Consider the following 24590-nt stretch of genomic DNA (forward strand, 5'->3'; position numbering starts at 1 on the left):
GATGTTAACAATGTTTTGGAAAATAAAAGCATTAGATTGATGATGAATATGTTGAAGAGCAGTAAAAAAAAAACACCTTAATACAGAGAAGTGAGTGAGTACCTCCCGAGAGCATGGGGCAAGCCTTCAATTATGTTGGGCTTCAGACTTGAGACTTGATGACTAAAGAGGAGAACTGGTAGCACAGAGTAGCAAAGCAATGCTGGTGAGGTTGATTGCGTGTGTGTGTGTGTGTGTGTGTGTGTGTGTGTGTGTGTGTGTGTGTGTGTGTGTGTGTGTGTGTGTGTGTGTGTGTGTGTGTGTGTGTGTGTGTGTGTGTGTGTGTGTGTGTGTGAGAGAGAGAGAGAGAGAGAGAGAGAGAGAGAATTGTATTGTGTGCAAGGTATTTATTTGAATAGCCAGATAATACGGATTTGTTATGTCTCTCTGCTCATTTGCTTGGATGCTCTCCTGCTTTGCATAGAACGGTTCAGAGAAGCTGAGAATTAGCTTTGAGATGTCTCATAAAGCAGATATTGATTCCCATGTTTAATATATGCAGGGACAGCAGTAAGGTGAGATGTTTCCTCCTACGCAGAGAGAACAAAATCTCCAGGCTGAAAAATCAACACTGTAATGTAGCCATGTCAGATGATGATGAACATAATCTCCTCTACCAGTACCATCTTCTACAAACGTAAATATATATATATATATATATATATATATATATATATATATATATATTTATCTTTACATATTTCTATTGAGAAACCAGAACAGTTTTACCCAGTTAAACTGAAACTTTTCTAAGGCCCAAATGAAGACGAAGACGAAGACCGTGAAGTTTATCCATCTCTAAATGCTGATTGGCTGTCCAGTGATTGACCAAACCTGTTCCTTGTTTCAGATATACTGAGGGGGGCATGAAGCCACTGCAGGAATAACTAAACCCATGCTGTGACATTGCCAGTAGCAATAACATAGCCACTGCTTGGCAGTAGTAGGATACTAATCAGTGCTACTAACTCATTGAATCACATATTCAATGTGTGTACACAGAATAAATTGGGGACTAAACTGTACAACAAGATGGACTTTTCTGGTGCACATTCCACCTGAATGTAAGGAATGGTTCTCTTACGGATTTGATGATGATGGTTAAAGTTCAAATGGTTACGGTCAAGTGACATTCAGGTAAATGTATGGCTTTTTGTTTTAAGTTAACAAGCAGGCTTTCCCCTCACATGAGCGTAGAAGTAGGTCAGTCTAAGGGCTATATTCTACATCCTACCTCAGAGTGACTCCCCCATCTTCTATCCAAGTATAACACTCACAGTTATTACCTTCCCTGCGCCCTTAAGGGCTAAGATGACCCTCTCTTTACATGCAACAGAATTTTTTAAATAATCGTACATTTAATTCCAGAAGGATACATGGACAAATAAACAGATTCAATTATTTAAGTCAAGTTCCTCATAATTGACCATCAATATTAAGAAATGTAACTAACAGCTCCAGATAGACTCCTCCAGATAGAGATGAAGTTGACATAATAGCCCTGCATTGGTGAGACAGCACGATGTTCTAGCCCTCGTACTGGAGAATAGAAGCTACATTATATAATTAATATACTGCTCCCACCTATGCAGAAAAGCCTGGAGTGGAATACCAGTCGCCCACAGCCATCCTCAAACATATACTTCTGTATTGACTGACGTGATGACAAGCAATTAGTTACAATTCAAGAGGTAGTTCTGCATGTTTCTACATATAGCTGTCACTGGCCAGGAGTCCGAAGTCTGTTTAGCCTTTAAAGCTATAATATACAGCAGTATCATACATGATATCGATTTGATTGTGTAATACCCAGTCTGTACCAGTACCTCGACAACAGTTTCCTCTCTCGGTCCGCTCTCTCTCCCTAATACTCTCAGATACTCTGTCACACACACACACACACACACACACACACACACACACACACACACACACACACACACACACACACACACACACACACACACACACACACACACACACACACACACACACACAGTCACTCACCTGTGTTTGACTTGGTATATGTATCCTCAGATTCACTGCTGGGGAAGAACAAGTAACCCCAGCCAGGAGAAAGTGGTGAGAGGCTTGCGCTGTCAAATTCCTTGTCCTGCTTCCTTCCTTCCCTTCAGCCAGCTCCTTCCATTCCATCAGTTGTCAGGAAGGAGTGAAGATGAGGCGAAGGAGCTGCTGTTTTAGATCGTCTGCCCCATTAACTCACATGTGGGCATGTTCTGTTCTCCCCTCTCCTAGACGTTTCTGTCTCAGTGAACAACCTCCCAGGATAGCGGGAGCACCAGTGACACACTGCTGCGCGCTCCACCGCAGGAGCCCGGCCGTCAATCACTCAGGCAACCGTGGAAACCACCAAATCCCGCCCCCCTAGCCATCGCTGATTGGTTGCAAGGCGGGGACACAGAAGTCAGAAGCGGTTACCGGCACAGCCCCGGCGTGATTATGTGTAAAGGCAAAATAAACACTTGTGGATCACATAATGTCATCACTCCCTGTCCCTCCCTCCTCCCCATAGCTGCCTTTGTGTTTTACTCTCCCCTTGTCCTGCTCATCCTCTCGCTCCTTCCCCATCCATGGCTTCTTCCAAGCCTGCCGCTTTATTTTGCAGTTGCTTAGCAACAGACAGTGCGAATATGTGAGCGTGCGTGTTGCAGAGGGACAGAGGAAAGATGCGCACTCAGAGAAAGAGTGGAATTCCTGCACTCATGCTCCGTGCCCTCCTCCTCCTCCTCCCCCTCCTCAGCATCCTCCTTCACCTCCCTCCTCCTCCGTCCTCCTCCTCCTCCCCGCCCTCCTCCTCCTCCTCCTCCTCCTCCTCCTCCTCTCTTCCTCCTCCTTGGCCACTGTCAGAGGTGTGATTGGTGTGTGAACGTCCTCGCTTTCAGCAGCTGTGCAGACTGTTGCTGCTCCATAGATGCTAGGATACATCACCTCGATACAGCACATAATGAAGCCGGTCCATGAGCAGCTATACATGTTATTATTCTGCTGAATAAAGGCAGTTATACTCATAGTAATATACCCTCATATACAGTATATTCATATTAAGCTTGCTTAGGTGAGAAATACCAGGAATTTATTTTGGGATGTGTTTTAGCCGTTTGTGGACGATTACCGCCCCCTAATGGTAGCCGAAAGCTTCACCGGTTAATGGAAAGTGAAAGATTAAACATTACAATGTGTACAATTAGATTGAACCGAAATATTATCGGAGCCAGAATTATGAGAGAAACTCGAATGTAAACTGTAAACTGACCGAAGAGGTCACAATGAGGTCACAAGCATTATGCTGAACATGAGCATATCCTATAGATGGCTCATTAACCACGATGTTAACAAGGTGCTGGGGGTGCAACACCTACATGGCCGTGCTGGTACACCGTTAGTAAGCAGGAGTTTAGTGTGACATGGCATAACTAATACAAAGTCTAATCAAGGAACAGGTCAACATTGTTTCACAGCCGTTGAACTGAGTTACTATGACGGTAGTTTTATTAAGGCTTGGTCGGTCAGCCCTCGAACATGACATTTCGATTGTGATCTTGCAGACTGCAGAGAAGACTCAGCCCGTCTTATTTTGTTGTTGTTTACTCTCCTGTACTTAGGTTCATCAGCGCCCCCCCGGGGCCTGGAGTATGAAGCGCTGTGGAATCAGATTTAATTCCCTTTTCTAACCGAAAATGTATTTTTGGCACTGGAAACAACAATAATATTTTTTACAGTACAATAAAATAGTGTAGGCTTTATAGACTTTGTAGGGTTTTTCTGAGTTGCCTTTATTATTAATTTCATAAAGTTATATATATATGTCCACATGCAAACTGATTGTCATAAATTAAGTAGGGGCCAGTGGCTGTGGTTTCTCCATGGACCTATTAAAGAAGGGACCTCACTACAACTTTTAACTAGGAAGAGACAGTCAGTGGACAACGTTGCCAGATTGGGACCGATTCCCGCCCAATCTGGCCCAATCTGGCAACACTGACGCTCGATAAACTGGTTGGCACAACAGGGTAATAATGAAGAGAGGGAGGGAGAGACCGTTCGCAACCATTGGATGAGGGCAGAGGGGGCGGGGCCAAAAGAACAACTCTCCCTCTCCTTTTTTTGACTCCTTGTTTAGCACAGGTTGACGAGTCGGAGCACGATACTTTCGTTTTACTTTTGTCGGACGGTAGGAAGTGGCCTTATTTCACTCCACGGAATCATCCAGGTAGCCCCCACTTCACGTAATACAGCCACTGTAGAAGTTAGTTTGTGTATTACGGATTGTATTGTATCGTATTGTATAGGATTCGGTTAGGCTACGTACAGGCTGTCGGTGGAGTCAGAAACCCGTCAAACTAGAACTGTTATCAGGCTTTATGTGGTGTGGCCTACAACAGGTATGTTAAACGGTGTCACTTTATAGTTCCTGTCGGTTTTGAAGAGAAAACGCGGTTGTTTTAGCACGTAGAGCAGCAGGATGTGATCGACGAGGAAGGGGCTCCGTATTTCCGCATACTGGAGTCCAACTGCGTCGTCCTCTCGTCCACTACTAACCAACTAACTAGTCGACAAACTAACTCGTACGAAGTCAATACTACATACAGCTCAATGAGGAGAGCCGCCTGTAACTATGCACAGAATATGACAATTGACCTTACTCCAGCGACACTTAATAACCCCGACCAGGTGCTGCTGAACTTTTGAGAGAGTGAGAATGATGAGCCATCCTAGATAACATCTAACCTTTGAGGCCATCTGTTATATGGAGCATGCAAAATGTGTACCTGTACTTCGTTCCTTAACTCAGGGTTATTAAAACGGACCAATGAGCACAGCAGTCATATATGGTCCCTTGGGCCACAGCCACACTTCAGGTTTGACAAGCTAGACGAAATCAGGCTGCTGATGAGAACGAAGTTTTGGTGGAGTGTCTTAGCCATCTACTTGACGTGCATGTTAACACGCCTTAACTAGCTGGTGAACCCTAGTTAGAAGTAATGACAAACAACTCTGGCCTACAATATTTCCCTTTTAGAGGCAGAGAACACTTGTTCAGGGGATATCTCCCAGCAACAAACACGTTTTTTAATGCTTTTCTGATGGTATATCAATTGTATACTTGTTACCTCATTATGATTCCCCTCTGATTATAGCTTGTTGTCCTGTATTCGTGTTGTTACAAAGATGTATGTGTTGACCGCACTCGTATACAGCCACTAGAAATGCAATGGTTATTGTGTTACAGATATGGCATTCATTTCTAACCTTTATATAAAACACAATCACTTCCACAGCGTAACGATTCCTCACTGCATGCTGTCTACCGTCTCTTGGCAGCCTCTTGGGAGGACTACGTTGTTATAAAACTAATATTTTGTCGGCACACTACCATCTGAAAACACATTGTGGGCTTCCATTCTTTGTTGAACGTGAACCGGAGGTTGAAGTCAAAACGATTGAACATGAGAACTGTTCTTCCCAGAGTTCATCAGGTGCCGCCACTTGAACCTGACCTGGGTCGAGACGGGCAGTCATGGCAAGTAACTCCTCCCCCATGGATCCGCCCACGCTCTCTGAGGATGGCTGTCCCTGCAACAACAACCGGTACGAGCTGGCCTTCTCTCTCTCCCAGCATCATGTCAACTACTCAGCCGGCATTAGCTCGGGGTTGACTGGTGACCGCGAGGTTGCTGGTCAGATCCCCAGCTCCTCCAAGTAGGGATGCACCGATATGAAAAATTTGGCCGATGCCGATATCCGATATTAATTTTGCTGTTATGGCTGATAACCTATATTTAGCGTTAGCGATATATGTTTTTTAAAAAAAAGTTTCTGAGATGATAAGATTTTGTACCGACTGAAAATCATGCAAATGGAATTTTTGAATGTCTTCATTTATTTTCAGACCGTATTTAACTTCCAAATAACAAGGTTAAAGGGCTACCAATAAAACATAAGTAACCAATCTTTACCAACCAACCTATACTAGGGTCTATAGCGTTTAACTGCGTAACAGTTTAATTAATTTTTCACAATTTACCAGCTCTCGTTTTGAAGAATAATCACCGCGCCATTCGTTTCAATGGGAATTGTGACGTCTATACTGTCAGCATAGAGTGTACATATTTATAATTTGAAATTCGTCCCAGCCTTTATACCACAGATACTATAGGGTCTATAGCATGTAACCGCGTTTTCTGATTACAGTTTAAGGTAACAGTGAGCTGTGTCAACATCGCTAATTAACACCGCAACCACACAGAGATAACCATGGCAACTGGTCAAACAAATTTTCTTTTTGGGGTCATTCTGCGCGCGCAGTCGCCGTGTTGATTAATAATCCCCCTATACACATGGCCAAATCCCCCTCCTTCTCCCTCTCCCGACACACAAACACCAACTAGAGGATATCGGTTGTGGATATCGGCCCAATTTTACTCTGACTGATGCCGATATGTTAAAAAATGCCGATATTAATGCAGATATACCATGCATCCCTACCTCCTAGCTGAGTGTCAAGGTGTACCTGAGCAAGGCACCTAATGCCTACTGCTCCCGATGTCGGCTGTCGCCTTGCGTGGCTGACGCCGCCGTCGGTGTTTGAATGTTTGTATGAAGGTGATTGTGAGGCACTATTGTAAAGCGCTTTGGGTGGCCTCTGGTTACAACAATGCGCTGTATAAGATGCAGTCCATTTACTCATCCATGGCAGTACAGTGGTTTAGTAACTCATGTTTCGCCGCCTCCAGTGTGTTTGTCTCTAAAATCCCTCTGCTCGATCCACAGACCCCTCCAGGAGGGGTCAGAGGTCGCGCTCCCCGACCAGTCAGAGTCGGAGCGGCAGCTGGCCATGGAGGCCATGTTTGAGGTGGGTCGCAGTGCACACCGGACACTGAGGGTTTGGGGATCTTATAAATGATGTATTAATTAAAGCAGAATAGACAGGAAGTATACATTCATAGAAGATGTATAGCATTAACACAAACGTTCTAATCTATAATGCTAATCAGGACATTAAAAGTTCTCGGGTCATCACTGTTATTTTTGTCTAGCAACGCAAGGGGCAGATCATCTCTTTTGTGATGAAGGAGCTGCACAAGATGGGGAAGTTCATGGGGGTCAACGCGCCGGAGGGCGGCGAGGAGCCCCGGGAAGAGCCCGAAGAAGAGTCCGACAGCGAGGACAGCGACCTGACGCGCGGCGCCAGAGACGAGGTGGTGAAGCTGGCCCTGGGCTTCCTCAGGAACATGAACCAGGACGAGATCGCTGAGAACGTTCACAGCAGTAAGAGTCTTATGTTTCCCCCACCAGCTTCTCTAACATGCTGTTCAATATTGTCTACGTATGCTATATTTAATGTTTGAATATTTGTACAGTTGATGATCTTAGAGAGCCAGTAAACCCCCTATTTCAGATGGAATTAGAACATGACGTAATATAAATGCGTTTCCATTCACCAATGTTGCACCTGACAGAAAGGGGAGATGTATATTTTTACTAATGATGTCTTCCTCTCTGTGTTTGTTTTTCCATACAGAAACCCTCGCTGTTTCTTGCCAACGTAATCTCAAATCTAGTCTGAAGGCCAAGTCCCACTCTCTGTTTGCATCCTTTTTTAAACAAAGACATCCCATCATTTACAATCCACTCTACGTGTCAGAGAGCAGCGGGGATCTCAACCACGCACCAGATATCAGAGCCATTGAAGGATTCACCTTGGAATGCTCCGAGATCTTTATACCCTTACCGGGGAAAGATCAGCCGATCAGAACAATGTTGACCACGGGAGTCTCTGGCATCGGTAAAACAGTTTTCATACACAAGTTCATCATGGAATGGGCCGACGGGACAGCCAATCAGAATGTACATTTCGTGTTTCCTTTCTCGTTCAAAGAACTTAGTTTGCTCAGAGACAGGAAGTCCAGCCTAGTGGAACTTCTCCATCACTCATTTTACGTCACGAAAAAAGCTGAGGTGGACAACTTTGACAAGTACAGAGTCGTGTTCATCCTGGACGGTCTGGACGAGTGCCGGTTGTCCCTGGATTTTAAGAACAATGAGATCTGTACCGACGTCAACCAAACGGTCTCGGTGGACGCGGTGCTGACTAACCTCATCCAAGGAAACCTGCTTCCCTCCGCTCGCATCTGGATCACGACCCAGCCGGCGGCGGCGGTGATCAGCCTCATCCCCCCCGAGCACGTGGACATGGTGACCGAAATGAGAGGCTTCACCGACCCACAGAAGGAAGAGTACTTCCGGAGCAGGTTCAAAAAGAAGCGGCTAGCCAGCAAAATGCTCACCATTATCAAGACGTCGCAAAGTCTGTACAACATGTGTTGTGTCCCGTCCTTCTGCTGGATCACCGGCACTGTTCTGGAGCACGCCATCGCAACCGCCCCGAGTTACACCATGCCCAAGAACGTGACTGAAATGTACATCCACTACCTGTCGTCTCACTGCCTGCCGGGTAACGCAAAGAATCACGCTAAGCTTCGGGCAGATCCGAACTGGAATACCAAAATCAGGAAGCTCATTATGGCCTTGGGGAAGCTGGCGTTCGACCAGGTGAACAAAGGCATCATGATCTTCTACGAAGAAGACCTGCAGGAGTTTGGGGTGGATATCAAAGATGCTCAGATGTACCCCGGAATCTTCAACCACATCTTTAAAGAGGAGCGGGAGCTCTACCACGACGAGGTGTTCACCTTCGGCCACCTGAGCCTCCAGGAGTTCCTGGCCGCCGTCTACGTGTTCGCCGCCTTCATCAACACGGGGGTCAACCTGCTGTCGTTGACCCAGCCCACCATGGTGCGCGGACAGCTCCCCGATGTGCGCCTCATCTACCAGAGCGCCATCGACCAGGCTCTGATGTGCGAGAACGGACACCTGGACTCGTTCGTGCGCTTCGTGCTGGGCCTCTCGGTGCAGTCCAACCAGACGCTCCTCCGAGGCGTGGTGAAGCAGACCACCTCGATGACCAATCAGAACACCATCCACTACGTCCACAAGAGGATCCGAGAGAACGTGCCTCCGGAGAACATCGTCAAGCTGTTCCACTTCCTGCGGGAGATGAACGACCCGATGCTGGTGGTGGAGATGCAGCAGTACCTGAGGGCCTGGCTCTCCAGAGAGACCCTGGCCCCTGCGCAGTGGTCAGCACTGATCTTCCTGATACTGTCTTCAGAGATGGACCTGGCCCTGTTCGACCTCAAGAAGTACACTGCCTCAGAGGACACTCTGCGGAGACTGCTGCCAATAGTCAAAGCCTCAAAAATATCTCTGTAAGTGAGCAGAACATTTAAGTAGTAACATATTTATAATCGTTACTTAAGGGCATATTATACCATCAGGTGTGAGCGTGGTTAGCCTTTACAAGCCGTTTTGAAAATGTGCAGCTTATGACATCACAGGCGGGCGTGTCCACCTAGATGTGTGCTGGATAGATGAGCAACGTTTGCTACAGTCCACTGAGCGGGCTGGTAAGACCTGATCTATCCAGCACACATCTAGGTGGACACGCCCACCTGTGATGTCAGAAGTTGTACATTTTCAGAACGGCTAGTGATGGCTAATCACACTCACACCTGGTGGTGTAGTATGTCCCCTTCAATACCTATATCGCTATAGTTCACCTCACACACCTCAGCACTGCCAATGGAATAAGTCCTCGGGGAAACGACTGAATATAATTATAATCAAAACAAATGTGAATGTTTAACGTAGTTCACTCACTCAACTCTGTGATCAATATTTCAAAGTGTGTGTGTGTGTGTGTGTGTGTGTGTGTGTGTGTGTGTGTGTGTGTGTGTGTGTGTGTGTGTGTGTGTGTGTGTGTGTGTGTGTGTGTGTGTGTGTGTGTGTGTGTGTGTGAAGCCTAAACGGTTGTAACCTGTCGGAGGGATGCTGCGAGGCCCTCTCGTCCGTGCTGGGCTCCGTCTCCTTCAGTCTCCGGGAGCTGGACCTCAGCGCCAATGACCTGCAGGACCCCGGGGTGAAGCTGCTGTCTCCCGGCCTCCGGAGCGCTCACTGTAAACTGGAGATCCTGAGGCAGGTTTTACACAAATAATTAAACCATGTGACAACCTGTCATTTGAAACATCCTAACAAATGAACCATTTACATTATTGACATTGATGATGATCCCAATGATATTTCTCTGCATGTCCACACATTGGTTTTAACCAATATCTTGTAGACCGCTATTTCAGTCATAATCATCATCATCAATTGTCTTGAATCAAGCTCATGTCCATGTCTGGGAACTTCTTGAACTTTTTTAATTATTTAAATCGTCTCCTAAAACACGGAAGAGAATAGTTTGTTCAAGTAAAAAAAAAAAAAAAAAAAAAAAAAGGAACAACTCTGTCTTACGACTTAGCTGATGCAGTTTACTGCTAGAGTTAAACCTAAAGGCTCAAAGTACACGATTTTAACTTGCTGTCTGTTTCTCTGTTTCAAATGCTTGTGTAAAACAATTTGGGCAAATGTAAAACAAATAGAAAATCCAATAGAATATACTAATGTTTTTATTGGTACAGGTTGAAGAGCTGTAATCTGTCGGAGGCCTCCTGTGAAGTTCTCGCCGCAGTCCTGAGCTCAGAGTCCTGTAGTCTGAAAGAGCTGGACCTGAGCACCAACAACCTGAGGGACTCTGGGGTGAAGCTGCTCTGTGCCGGACTGGAGAGCTCCCATTGTAAACTGGAAACTCTGAGGTCAGTCTTACACCTGTGAAGGCACAAGATCAGCGCAGGCTACGTTATTGACATGTGGTGCATTATTGACATGTGGTGCATTATTGACATGTGGTGCATTATTGCCGTGTGGTGCATTATTGACCTGTGGTGCATTACTGACCTGTGTTGCATTATTGACATGTGGTGCATTATTGACTTGTGGTGCATTATTGACATGTATGTAAATCGACTTCAAAAATTCGTCGTGGCGGTAAATATGCACCAGAACGCTAGTCGCCAATCATTTAAATTCATAACAATGGCGGCGGTAAGCAGTAGCGGGAGCACAGAGGCTGGTGGTATAAAACTCGGCCAAAAGCCGAGCTCCGAGGGTTTGTTTACCAGCGTTGCTATGGTGACCGGTCTTGCGTGTTCCAACTGTTTATTAGGTATATAATAAGCTGTCTGATCACTTCATTCACTGCCTCTTCCGTGGTCATTACAATATTATGAATTGACTTTGTCAGGTTCGGATTTTATACTCTGGTGAAAAGAGAACTTTTGTCATGTTATGTAGTTCTAGTATAGCAGTTGACTTTCGAAATTCCACGATCTAGCAACCAGTTCTAAGTAGTAAACACACACTACAAGTTGACAATTTAAATTACATAAATCCTTTTCGAAGGGTCTCTTAGGTGGCAGTGCATTATTTTTCAGTTTGCACAATGAGAGAGGGAGGAAGGAGTAGAACCGTATTTTTATATTTGGTATATTCCTCCTGATTGACCTATTTTGTTCATTTGTTAGATACTACATATGGCATCAAAATGCACTATTTTGCAGTTTGCACAATTTAAGTGCCGTGTTTGCACAATGTTATTGCACAAAAAAGTGGCATGTTAAAGAAATGTTTAATAAATGTTGATATTTTAACAACAAATGTTTTGATATCCATGCTGTGTGAAAAAGTTACATTGATGAAATAATGTGAAATAATCGGTAACTGAAAAAATAATCATTCGATGATCATCATTCGTAAAATTAGTCGTTAGATTAGTCGACTAATCGAAAAAATAATCGCTAGATTAATCGTTTGAAAAATAATCGTTTGGGAAAGCTCTAATGTAAACACGTTTCAATGACCTTGTCTTCTGTTTGTCTACGGTGTCTGGGCGAGCAGGTTGTCTGGCTGCCTGGTCACACAGGAGGGCTGTGCTTCTCTGGCCTCGGCTCTGAGCTCCAACCCCTCCCATCTGAGAGAGCTGGACCTCAGCTACAACCACCCAGGAGAGGTGCTGATCCAACCAGGAGCGGTGCTGCTCTCTGCTGGCCTGGAGGACCCCAGCTGGAGACTACACACACTCGGGTAAGAGGAGGCCAGCGGTGAATCGTGGAGGAATGTTTGCTCTTCTTCAACGGTTATGTTTATGAATGTCCATGTTTTCTGACTTTGTCCCCCCCCCAGTGTGGAGCACTGTGGAGAGCAGCGGCTAAAGCCTGGTCTGCTCAAGTGTAAGTAACTAAAGTATCTAGTTGATCTAAACGCCGGGCGCCCTCTCATTCCATCCCTAATCCAGATGATGGCAGAAACCATTCGTCTTCACCAAGTCTGTTTAAACGACCTAAGGCCTAAAAAAAAAAAAAAGTTTGGTTCCTGTTGGTTGAAAGTTGAGGTCGTAGGTAGGTAGGGCATTTATTTTAATTTTTTATTTTATTTTTTCCAGCGGCAGCGAATGATAGGTAGGTTGTTTTCATTAAAAAACGAGAAAATTTGCTCGAGAAAAACTAGATTTTTTTTTTTAAAGCTCATAAAATAATTTGGGTCGCATATAAATTGACAGGGTCGAAAACCGGAACCAAACAATTTTTTTTTTTAGGCTTAACCAATCGGGGTTATCCCCGCCCCCAAACAATCAGCCTGTGGCCGTCTTGTCTCCCCACCAGACGCCTGTGAGCTGACCCTGGAGCAGAAGTCCGCTCACCGGAGGCTGTGTCTGTCGGCCGACGGCCGCGGGGTGACCCTGGTGAGCGAGAGGCAGCGCTGCGCTCGCCACGCCGACCGCTTCGACTACAGCCGGCAGGTGCTCTGCCGGGAGGGCCTGAACAGCCGCTGCTACTGGGAGGTGGAGTGGACCGGGCTGGTCTCCATCGGCGTCACCTACAAGGGCATCACCAGGAAGGGCGAGAGCTTGGAGTGCTGCCTGGGAGGGAACGAGGAGTCCTGGAGCCTGTACTGCTCCCCGGACCACTACACGGCCGCCAACAACCAGAAGGGAACGCTGGTGTTCGTCCCGCCGCCGCCGCTGAAGGCCGGCCCGGGCTCGGAGAGGGTGGGGGTGTTCCTGGACTGGCACGCCGGCACGCTGTCCTTCTACCGAGTGTCCTCGGGCGTGCGGCGACACGTCCACACCTTTCAGTCCCGGTTCACCGAGCGGCTGTACCCCGGCTTTGGCTTCACGCCGTGTGCCTCTGGGTCCTCGGTGAGCTTGTGTCAGCTCTGAACGCGTCCACAGACCGGCACCAAGGTATATGCATCCATATAATGATCACAACCTCGACTTACAAAGCGCCTTACATCAGGAACCATGGGGCTTTTTTTCACGAGAAGACTCAGAACCAGAATACAATAAACTAAAATAACCTGTCCACCAACTAGTGCGTAACGGCACACAACGTACAGTCCGTCACAAACAGTTACCCAAGTGATAAAAGTCATTCATTAATTTATAAAAAGGCTCAGGTTTGTATTTGTCGGCCTGTGTTAATGATTCGAGATTCAAGAGTTTTATTGATTAATTGCTCAGAAAACAGATGAAAACATGCATTACTAGTAATGCAATTAACCCTTTCTAGTTTTTTGTTTTTTTTACCAAAACGATCCTTTCAATCATAAAACGGCCAGGGTCTTCCAATTCCAGTTCAAATTCAAGCCCGCTTGCTTCAGCTGTCTGCTCTTGTCTGTCCATGGTCTGAGAGGGGCAGTGTTGATCATTACCGGCCCATCAAATGATTGTACTTCCGATCTGTTTGACTCTTTATAACAAATTATAAAATCAACAATTAATAATTTTTCGATTTTATTTCTAGAACTAGGAAAAGATAAGCCTTTGTATTATAAATACAGATTCTTCTATTATCTTTAACTCCCACTGCACTGCAGAGACAGTGGGAAAAGCTTTGCCAAAGCCAGATATAATTATTTTATTGGGTCACAAGAAAGGGCAGGGGTCTGAGAGTTGACCTTTGGAAGGGTTTGAGATCTGCGCTGTTGGGGGGGGGGGGGGGGGGGGGTGGAGGGAAGTGACACTACGGCCGCGGTCGGGGCCTCATGGCTCCTTTGCTTTACCAAAGTAAAACGTTTTCAAAGTGAAACATTTAAAATAATGTGGGCATTCAAAATATCACATGAAGGAGATGTGCATCATGCAGTAACCAAATTATCTGTGTTGATGATTAACAGGGTAATTCGGTTTTTCAAAATTTAGTTTTTGTTTGGTGATGTCCAATGCTCTTAATATGAATGTGTTTTTTGTTTTTGTTTTTACAGAAATATAGTTCTATTTTCTGCTTTAATATACATTTTTGCATTATTGTACATTACTTTTAAATGATTTAAATCCTGGTAACAAAATGTTTCTTATTAAAAAAGTGAAAGTCGACTGTAGTTTGGTTTCCTTGGCTGAGCTTGTCCTCCGAACGTTTCTGTGCGTGTGCTTAATATGCATAGTAGATTAAAACCACTAAATAATGCCGAATGCCTGTATAGCTTACTGTTATAAGGTCGGCTAAACTCTTCTGCTTTTGTTATACGATCTTCCCATTTTCAAAAGGTGTATTGATTGTAAAGCTTTCATTCAAATGTCCTACAGTAGGCCGAACTCGCGGGGAAGTCTACTCCACATGACGCACACAGGCGTGGTCTGCACGGTCCTGTCTGACAGCACCAGGGCAGAGCTTGCTGTTACAAAGTTCAGTTTGCATCAGAAAAGGGGTGGGGCCCAGGGCTTAGCAATAAATACAGGAAACGGAGAGATATGGCACAGAAGGTCGGGATCAACACACAGCAGCGCCGACAATAGAACGCCGTTCATGTCAACACATAAAAGGCGAACCATTGAGATCATCGCGTACACATCGAACAAGTCGATTTATTGGGTTCTCGTTTTGAACCGCTGTTCAAACGGAGTGGTATGAATGAGAACCTGGACGCTCAGGAGGATGAGCTGCTGGCTCTGGAAAGCATCTTCGGCCCCGAGGTGTTCGTGCGGGCGGCGGACGGGACGCGCGCGGCCGCCGCGGGGGAGCTGCGCGTGTCCGTTGAGCTGCCGCAGGACTTCTTCGTAGCTGTCAAAGACGGTAAACAAACCCACCTCTCTTTAGTTTAAAACCCTTTTTAATAACCATAGGCTGTATAATATACACTAAGTTTAAACCAGCCCTCAGGTGGTCCCTCACTAGTTTGTAAAATAAATCGTCACCTTCCCCATTTCCACTACGGAAGTAATGATAAAAGTTTCTGCATTGTTATCCAGGCGATGCCTTCGTTTATTACGGAGTCTCGTCGCTTCCAACGCTGACTCTCAGGTTCGAGCTGCCGGAGGGTTATCCATCCTCCAGCCCCCCGACGTTCACTCTCGGCTGCAGCTGGCTGACCGACGCACAGGTTGTCAAACGATCTTACAAATATATTTATATTTCTTTAAAAATATATATTTATATATTTTTAATGTGCAGTGTTATTTGTTTGTTTGCGTGTCATTTTTTTTCATTCTGTAATAAATTAAATTTTCAGGAATAATGTCATCAATCGCATCGCTGAAGTTCCCCCAAATCTCTTCCTCTCTCTCCCTCAGGTGTTTGCGTTGGACGCTCAGCTCGCTGCTCTGTACCAAGCCACCGGCGGCGCTGTTGTGCTCTTTTCCTGGGTGCAGTTCCTCAAAGAAGACGCCTTAAGCATCCTAAACGTCAACTCTCTGCTGGTGCTTCCCTATAACGTAAACAGCCCTCCTTGTTCTGAAGATGTTACCTCCCCTGCTCCGAACTCTGGCAGCGACCGCGCCGACCGGGCCGCGGCTCCCAGAGACATCCGAGACTCTGAGGGGGCGGCCGGCCTCGCTCCAGCCCTAAAGGATTTTCCGCTAATCGATAATCTCCCCGATGAGGAGGAACCCTCAGACGGGGGCGGTACGACCGCTCGGACTGTGAACAGTCCTGATGATGATGATGATGATGATGTTGATGATGATTACACTGCACCTCTCAGCTCAGAGAGTACAGACGGCGTTCCCGCCTTAAACCAAAGCACCTCAAAACCAGACGGCAGCTCACGTGGGGCGGCGGCCCATCTCCCCGAGGCCTGCGGCCGTCCCTGTTCCTCCTCCTCCACCCCTCCGGCCGCTGCGGCGGCCCCCGCCCCCCCGCCGCGGGCCCCCTCCTCCTCCCAGACTCTGCTGTCCGTCATCCTGCTCCACGACGCCGCCCAGAGGCAGCGGCGGTTCGCGGAGAGCGTGCGGGACTGCGGCGTGTGTCTGGCGCCCGTGCTGGGCGCCAAGTGCATGCAGCTCAGGGACTGCGAGCACGTGCACTGCGAGCCCTGCCTGGCCCAGTACTGCACCGGCCTGATCGCCGAGGGCAACGTGCGCGGCGTCACCTGCCCGCATCCCCGCTGCAAGGCCACGCCCACTCCGGCACAGGTCTGCGCCACAGAGCTACACTGGAGGACGCTTTACGTATGTTGTAGGATTAAGGTGTCCGCTCATTGGTTGTCATTTCGTGCTTTTTCACCCAAACCCTCTCCCCCCCCGCCCCCCTCCCACTGCTCTTCAGGTGAGGAGGCTCGTGGGAGACGACCTCTTCTACCGCTACGAACGTCTCCTGTTCCAGACCACTCTGGACTCGATGACGGGTAAACCTGGGCGCGTCATCACACGCTTATTTCTTTTTCCAACAACCTTGTCCGCAGCGTGTCTACTCTGTTATGCTTGTTAAAACCAAACAAAGTTAAAACTAATAACTATGACAAACGACTCGTTCAGATTTTACCAGCTTACAGAGCCTACCAGCACATTGCCCCTGAGCTCTCTTTCTATGACCCTCTACAAAAAATATATTATCCCCACTGCCCTCACCACACTGAACAGTCACAAATATGCATCATATCTGACTCCGTTCATCTCTTTGCACTGCTTGCATTCTTTTTCATTCATTTATTGCCATTGTTTTGGACTGTATGTATTTATTTTGCGTCAATTGAACCGGCCCTGTCAAAGACTCATCTTATCTCTTGCCCCCCCAGACGTGGTGTACTGCCCGCGGGTGTTCTGCGCCAGTGCGGTGATCGTGGAGCCCGGCAGCGACGTGGCCCAGTGCTCCGTGTGCAGCTTCGCCTTCTGCGTGGCCTGCAGACAGAGCTACCATGGGAGGGGGCCCTGTCCGGCAGCCGGCCCCCCCAGGAGGACAGCCAACGAGGAGCGGGACTACGCAGACATCCCACATTCTCTGGGTGAGAGAGAGAGAGAGAGAGAGAGAGAGAGAGAGAGAGAGAGAGAGAGAGAGAGAGAGAGAGAGAGAGAGAGAGAGAGAGAGAGAGAGAGAGAGAGAGAGAGAGAGAGAGAGAGAGAGAGAGAGAGAGAGAGAGAGAGAGAGAGAGAGAGAGAGCGAGCAACGTGGTGTTCATTAGGTACGACGTGCTCCTTCCCTGGGCAAAGGGTCAGGGTTTGGGGATGAACTTGTTGTTTTTGTCCTTAGATGTTTAGTGGGCACATGGTTTGTTGAACTGAAACAGGTTTTCCAAGGTCAACTCTTCTGAGAGCAGTCTGTTGTTCTGTCTCGGTTCCCCGTTGGACCGCTCCTCCCTCCTGTCTCTCAGAGGGTATGATGGCGCTCTGGGAGGACTACTGCAGTGGCAGCGCTCAGAGGAAGAAGCTGTTGGAGCAGCGCTATGGCACCCGGGTCCTGAATACCTCCATGTCGAATTACCTGAACGAAGGCTGGTACGTCAACAACGAGACCAAAAACTGCCCTTACTGCAAGGCCACAATACAGGTGAGTTTCACCCGGGCTTCAGTGCATGTGTTTATCTGTCTGTCTCCACACGAGTTAGCTGATGGAGATTGGGCAAGTCTGTCTCTGTCTCTGTCTCTGTCTGTGTCTGTGTCTCTCTCTCGCTCACTCACTCTTGCTCGCTCTCAATGTCTTGTTCTTATTTTGACAGCTTACAGACCTACACTGCAAAACAAACACGCTGTCTCTGTCTCTCACTCTGTCAAACTTTCTCGCTCTTTCTCGCTCTTACTGTCTCTCTCTCTCTCTCTCTCTCTCTCTCTCTCTCTCTCTCTCTCTCTCTCTCTCTCTCTCTCTCTCTCTCTCTCTCTCTCTCTCTCTCTCTCTCTCTCTCTCTCTCTCTCTCTCTCTCTCTCTCTCTCTCTCTCTCTGAACAACAGTATTTTTCATTGCTATGAATTTACGTGTAAGATGAAGCACAACACTTGGAATGATTTAATAATTCTGTTTCCCTTTTTTGTTGATACAGAAAAATGGTGGATGCGACCATATGCATTGTGCCGTCTGTGAGCGGCATTTCTTATGGGAAAATCTGCCGATCAACAAGTACGTACCGTAGCCAACATTAACACTGTCCCTTACTTTATACAGGTAGCTACCGTTATAATCTATTGCTACATAGCCAACGTTAGCCTTAATAGTCGTTATTTAGCAGTTCAGCCTCAAACTTCTTTCCTTTATTCAGCGGGTAACTCTTGTTTTGCCTCTATTTCTATAATTTTCTTGGCCACCATGGACGAGAGGTTAGACTACGCCATCTTTCTCATCGTGTAGTTTTACAAAACGTTACGGGCAAGCTGGGGTGCTAGCTGGCCTAGCTGCTAACTCAAGTAAACATCTGTAACAATTGTAATGGGAAAATTATAACTAATTATAACTATTTTAACTGCCATTTGTTGATTATGCCTTTTGGCTGACATCCTTGGGGTGGTCAAGGGTCAAAGATAGCACTAGGAACAGGAGGAGTGGCTAGACAATGCAAGGAATAGGAGACAGAGCTTGAATGATGAAGGGGAAACAACATGATGGATTTTTCCATCACACATGTGTGGAGCAGAGCTGATCTCAGCAGTTCTGAGACCTGTGCCACGGTATAAGAAGTCCTCGCATTAGACAATGCGTCGGACATCAGCTTGCGGCCTCTTGGAGAGACGCACGGGGAACTCCCATCTAGGCCTTCGATTATTGTGTATTATATTTTATTGTTTGTTGTATCATTGCTTGTATGTTATTGTACTGTTATTACCCAAATATATGAACATAATTGTTATAAGTTCGGATGACTCTTTCTTCTACCTGCAGTTTGGTCAGTTTATGATTGACTTTACATTAGACTTTACATTAATTAACCATTAATTAACATAAGTTGCAGTAATAAGCATGAACTAACGATCAACTAACCATTGGTCTAAATTTAACTTATGGATTATTAACTATTCATCGAGATTGGTTAATGCAGTAATAAGCATTATTGTATAGTGTATATATATACATTATAATATATGTATGTGTGTATATATTATCTTTAGCATAGGAGTCAGGGTTAGAGTAAGAGTGGACGGGTAAGGGTTAACAATGTGATCATTAATATCTTTGTTAAGATGAACCCCTTAGTAAATTATAACTAGACCATTAGAAAACTGTTTTACTATTTTACCCATATTTTTGAGTTGTACTAAACATCTCTGCAACACAATACGTAGCATATTTCACATTACATCCAAACTGTAATTTCTTCAGATCCTGTTGTTAATTGTAATTCTTTAAATTGTTTATGTTTTAAACTGTATGTTTTGCACCTTTGAGTAAGTTATATAAAGGATTGGCAAGATCTGAATGTATTTTGGCTCATTATTAGACATGTTTAATGAATTGATATTCATAACGTAATAAAGGAATGCTAAAAATGAACAAAATATGTCTGTTGTGAATATGCTCCTTGTTATGTCATGTCATGTCCTCTAACCACCAGCAGAGGGAAGTAAACCCGAGGGTAGAGGCAAAGTCTGACAAATGTAGGAATATTTGTCAGAACTTAGCTCAAGTCGAAGTGTTTATGATGAACACCAATTCTATGGTTCGAGCAAGACTCCTTCTCTAATAAGTCATTGCTAATTGGGTCTGTGTTTCATGTCCATTCTGCATGCTTGTCAATATCGCTTAGAGCTGAATTGTTCTGGATTGACAGCAGCTGTGGACAATGCAAACATTTCCAATGCTTTTGAAAGGGCATGGGGAGGTTCTACCATTTCGCCGATCAGTTTCCTCTCTTTTTACCTTCAACAGAAGGCCATGGCAAGCAGTTATTTGTCTCAACACTGATCCTAACAAAAGGCTCTTTGCACATCGCTAGCGATAACCACTATGAATGAGCAGCTGTCGAGTCTGTTTGGCCAACCAATGAGTCCATCCCTCGTTCGTCTGTCTGTCTGTCTGTTTGTCTTCCTGACACTCTATCTCCGTCCCTCGATCGCCCTCTGTCTGGGTACACGTATGCTTGTTGTCGTTTGTGTTTCACGTCACCAAGGAAACCCAATTTTTCATGCAGGGGTCAACGCTTCCTTCTAAAGGTCTGGACATCTGCTCTCCTGGCCTTACACCCGCCTAGACCTTCACAAGGGCGGCTCGTAGAACAGGGTGGGGTGTGTTTGGACTCTGGGCCAGAATGTAATGTCACCGGTGAGCGCCGAGCCAAGATATATGAGCACGCTACGCATCATTTTGGAATTACAAACATTATTATTTTTGTTATCAATATTCTTCCCTCTATGGTAACAACTGCGGTTTTCCCAACAACAACCTTCAGTCAATATTTTACCTAAAGGTATTATATTTTTGGATGGATCGATATTTTGGGATTAATACCAAAAGTAGCCATGCTCTACGCGTGGCTCCTCAGACATCATGGATGAACTCCCTGTGTTGCTCAGTGAAGTCTTTAGCCTCCTTACCTCAGGGTTAATGAGGTCATTGCATGACTGTTTCTTTAATTAGTTTTAGAGGTGTTGTCTATTTCCTCATTAAGCCTGAAGCACACCTTTGAGACAAGGGTTGGGATGAGGTCTGATAAAATGGACTTAATTTGATTGACTGTTGCAGTGCAAAGGCTTGGGGGAGCTAGAACTTTTAAGATTTTGAAAAACGGAACAATTGTTCAGTTCACAGGGATTTCATAACATTGCATTACTACATAGCCTCCCCACTGTGCTGAAGCCTTCCACTGGCAGCCGGCCTGCCACTGTATGGCCCGTCTACCCGCTGATGCCCTGCTAACCACAGGACAGAGCGTGTTTGCCCATCTGGGGGGGTGTATGGTTTTCAGTGGTCCAGGACAGACAATGAGATGCACTTTGCAGTATTCACCTCAGCAGACACCAAGCCAACCCTTATGTAATTATCATCATCTGTTTATTCAACTGTCAAACACACAAAATCAGTCAGCCAGACATCCATTCAGTTCTATTGGCAACATTGTTCAGAGGCACTGTGTGTGTGTGTGTGTGTGTGTGTGTGTGTGTGTGTGTGTGTGTGTGTGTGTGTGTGTGTGTGTGTGTGTGTGTGTGTGTGTGTGTGTGTGTGTGTGTGTATTTAGGTCACTGTTCATGTAGTCTGTAGGTCGTCCTGTTGGTGTTGGTGGATGGTGAAGTGTCAGGTATAGTATAGTCAGTTTGATATTATCAATCAATAATCAGTACTCGAGGGAGGGGATGTTAAGCAAATTGGTTTTCTCACATCCTTTGGCGGAGGTTTTCTGTCAGTGTATTTCAGTGTCCATCCAGCATGGTCAGTTTTGTTGGAACAGTACAACGCAAGAATAATTACACAATGCATCAGATATAGCGTCCATCAGCATTGTTTCTTTCCTTTGTTAACATAAAGGTACTGCATATAATATTTTTTAGAAAAAAAAAAGAAATACAAAAATTTGAATGTAAATCTACAATTGCATCAGAGCATTCATTTTCTAATTAAACAATATGTGGGAGAGTCATCTCATCATAAATGTTTGTATCTTTGAAAACAGAAAACATGACAACATGCTCAACTGGCCATTGAACATTTAAACCGATCTTTAAGCAGACCATCCAAACTAAACTAATCTTCATTCTGCAGCATCCCTTCTTGCTCCTCATTGTCTATACAGTGTATTATGTATAAAGATATATTATCCAAATATTTATATTTTTCATGCCTAAAATAAATCACAAATGTCATATGGTGTAAAAATATTCAGTTGTACATGTATCACGGAACAATTTGAGCCAATGTTACATTATTAATCAACATATAAGAAACTGTTTAAAAAACTTCAACAAACATGGAACAAAACAGCCAAATCAGATTAAATTATCGTAAGAGAACATAAAAAAAACAAGCAATACACAAGGACATTTGACCCATTTCAACCTTTAGTCAGACCAGAGAAAAAAACACGTTAATTTCCATGAATAAACACGCAACGACCAAATCAAGAACTTTGCCTTTGTAGTGGTCTTGATGATGATGATGATGATGGTGTAAAGGTACAATATTTCATATCCAGGCCATATCCATTCATCTGGTATTAAAAGCATTCAGAAAGAAAGTGCAGGATATCATAAAGGGTACACATCCTCAAACCTCCTGGTCCGAGCGTCGGTTCTCTGGCGACAGGAGGACTGAACAAACTCAGATCACCTCTCTCCCCACAGGAGAAGCGGTGATCATTACAGAAATCCCATTACTTTCTTTTATTCTCCAGTTTCCCGGCGTGTTACTTTATTGGCCCCTGGTTGTTATTTGCTGATTAAACCATTCTTTAACGGTGTGTGCGTGCTCCCTCTCTTTAACACACTCAGTAAAAGCACACTGGCTGTCTCCTACAAGGCCCTCATGTGTGTCCGGGAGTGCGCTGCACTTTTGATTGTGTGTACACGTTTGTTTATGTGTGTATTTGTGCGTGTGCGCATGCATGTGTGCCTGGCCGTCGTGTGTGTGTGTGGAGTGTATTTGTGTGTGTGTGTGTGTCTAGTGTTTGTGCGTCCTCCTGGGGATACTCACAAACAGATGCCGCCAACTACACCAACCCCAATAGGCGAGTTAAGAGAAAGTGGTGCATTTGGTTCAATGAACAACACAAGCACACTGCAACTGACCTGATTATTCCAACGTGTGTTGAGCTCACTGTGTATGTGACGCAATGGTATGTGAATGTTGTGCATTGCAGACCTGAGAAACACATGAATATAAATGAACTATACAATGTATGTCGAACGAGTGTTCAGGCAGGGTAGCAATAAAGCGATGTTTAATGCTCTCCTTAAGACAAAAAAAATCATTTGGTTTGAGGAGGACCTAACAAATGGTAATGTTAATTATCCTTCTGGTCTGTTAACGACACAGGAGAGTGTTCAGGAGAACCCAAACATGGAAATTTGTTTATAAATGAACACATTTACCACAAAGCTACCACTCAACACATCGTCCATTCAACTACGAGGAACCATGGGGTATTTTACAATGGATTCTATTATTTGGAATGAGGAAATTGTTTTTGTGGGGAGGAAGGCATATTCAGTCAACGTGGACAACGTTTGAGAGCGGAATAAGCTCCAGTTGCTGATGGCGGGATAGGGTTTCACGGGGATGGTGATGAGGAGACATTTGAAGCAGCTGCTTCAGGCTTTTCAACGTAGCTGCTACCACTGAAGCATAGAAAAAAGAATCCATAATACTAATAGACCTAGTTGATATTTTAAAACAGGCTAAATATAGCCCGGCCCAGTCTTTGTCATCTCTGTCAACGCTGCAACACTTCGTAGAGAGTAGCCAGTGTCAAAGGCACGGTACACCGTTCATCTAGGTATGGCTTTAGACCTCCGAACGCCTCGGGCCTGGACAGTACTTAGTGCTGCACTCATAGCCACAGACCAGAGTGCCAACGGCCACTTAAAGACTGTTTCCTGAAGTACTAGAAGAAAAGATTTGAACCCCGTAACAATATACAATTCTCTAATGGCAAGCAAAACCAGACGCACACACACACACACACATCCGCACTCACACAAATAAAAGGTTATTTCTTTACATTGTCAGCATAACATGAACTAAAGCATCAGGAGCATATATTATATTACATAGATCTATGTGAATACTTTTTTTTGATGTACATAAATTAATTGAACACAAGAAAATATTGAAATAGAAGACAAATTATTATTTGTCCCGAAACTCTTGAGGCTGGATAGTGCCAATAACCTGTAAATGCACTCACTTACTAGAATCAGTTCACCAGCAACTCCCAGCAGTCTAACAAGTTATGTTACACACTCACATTCATATATATATATATATATATATATATATATATAAAAACAATAAATGTTTGTGCTTTCATATTCATTTATAAATAAGATGAATTGGTGTGTTTTGTGTATTACTAGCCTAGCCTCATTTACTGTGATGGTTACCTGGGGTACTGGCAGTCCGATACCGTTGGAAGTACAAACTCATTCACCTACGAGGACATGAAAGAGTCCCCAAAAATATCCGGCTCAGCTCTCTGTGGTGATAACATATCTATTCTTCCTCCTTTGATGAGACACGAGGCTGTGGAGCTCCCTGCAGTGCGACGGCCGGCTCTCCTTTGTCTTTGGTCTCAGTCTGTTTCTCTCTGGGGAAAAGTCGATGAAACGCCACGTGAAACGTTTCAGGTTCCCTCGCACCCGTTCCTATCACACACACACACACACACATCAAACTCTTCCCATTGTGTTTAACGTCTTCTTCTTCCAATCTCCACCTCTTCCCCTATCTCCTTCCCACCTA

General features: G+C 45.2%; 2 protein-coding genes across 3 annotated transcripts; both read left to right on the forward strand.

Moving 5' to 3' along the window:
• The first annotated feature begins 4126 nt into the window (after nucleotides 1-4126).
• On the forward strand, nucleotides 4127-14380 carry LOC115555625 (protein NLRC3). 2 transcript variants are annotated; one of them, XM_030372596.1, is made up of 10 exons: nucleotides 4127-4270; nucleotides 5528-5649; nucleotides 6832-6913; nucleotides 7098-7329; nucleotides 7583-9329; nucleotides 9922-10095; nucleotides 10587-10760; nucleotides 11902-12087; nucleotides 12187-12233; nucleotides 12666-14380. In XM_030372596.1, the coding sequence occupies exons 2-10, from the start codon at nucleotides 5579-5581 to the stop codon at nucleotides 13220-13222; spliced, it is 3270 nt and encodes a 1089-aa protein (XP_030228456.1). In that variant the 5' UTR covers nucleotides 4127-4270; nucleotides 5528-5578; the 3' UTR covers nucleotides 13223-14380. The 2 variants fall into 2 exon arrangements, with proteins under 2 accessions (XP_030228456.1, XP_030228457.1); XM_030372597.1 differs by having other exon boundaries at nucleotides 7134-7329.
• Nucleotides 14381-14598: 218 nt separating this feature from the next.
• Nucleotides 14599-19694, forward strand: LOC115555627 (E3 ubiquitin-protein ligase RNF14). Its single transcript, XM_030372598.1, has 7 exons — nucleotides 14599-15077; nucleotides 15254-15384; nucleotides 15575-16414; nucleotides 16548-16626; nucleotides 17017-17223; nucleotides 17590-17765; nucleotides 18253-19694. The coding sequence occupies exons 1-7, from the start codon at nucleotides 14912-14914 to the stop codon at nucleotides 18340-18342; spliced, it is 1689 nt and encodes a 562-aa protein (XP_030228458.1). The 5' UTR covers nucleotides 14599-14911; the 3' UTR covers nucleotides 18343-19694.
• Nucleotides 19695-24590: the final 4896 nt, after the last annotated feature.

The sequence above is a fragment of the Gadus morhua genome, chromosome 12, assembly GCF_902167405.1.
Source record: "Gadus morhua chromosome 12, gadMor3.0, whole genome shotgun sequence".
Lineage (NCBI taxonomy): Eukaryota > Metazoa > Chordata > Actinopteri > Gadiformes > Gadidae > Gadus > Gadus morhua.

Coding starts and splice junctions, on each gene's coding strand:
- LOC115555625 (XM_030372596.1), top strand. CDS start 5,579: ATGGCAAGTAACTCCTCCCCCATGGATCCGCCCACGCTCTCTGAGGAT. Junction 9,330..9,921: donor AAAGCCTCAAAAATATCTCT/GTAAGTGAGCAG, acceptor GTGTGTGTGAAG/CCTAAACGGTTGTAACCTGT. Junction 12,234..12,665: donor AAAGCCTGGTCTGCTCAAGT/GTAAGTAACTAA, acceptor TCTCCCCACCAG/ACGCCTGTGAGCTGACCCTG.
- LOC115555627 (XM_030372598.1), top strand. CDS start 14,912: ATGAATGAGAACCTGGACGCTCAGGAGGATGAGCTGCTGGCTCTGGAA. Junction 17,224..17,589: donor AGACATCCCACATTCTCTGG/GTGAGAGAGAGA, acceptor CCTGTCTCTCAG/AGGGTATGATGGCGCTCTGG. Junction 17,766..18,252: donor ACTGCAAGGCCACAATACAG/GTGAGTTTCACC, acceptor TTGTTGATACAG/AAAAATGGTGGATGCGACCA.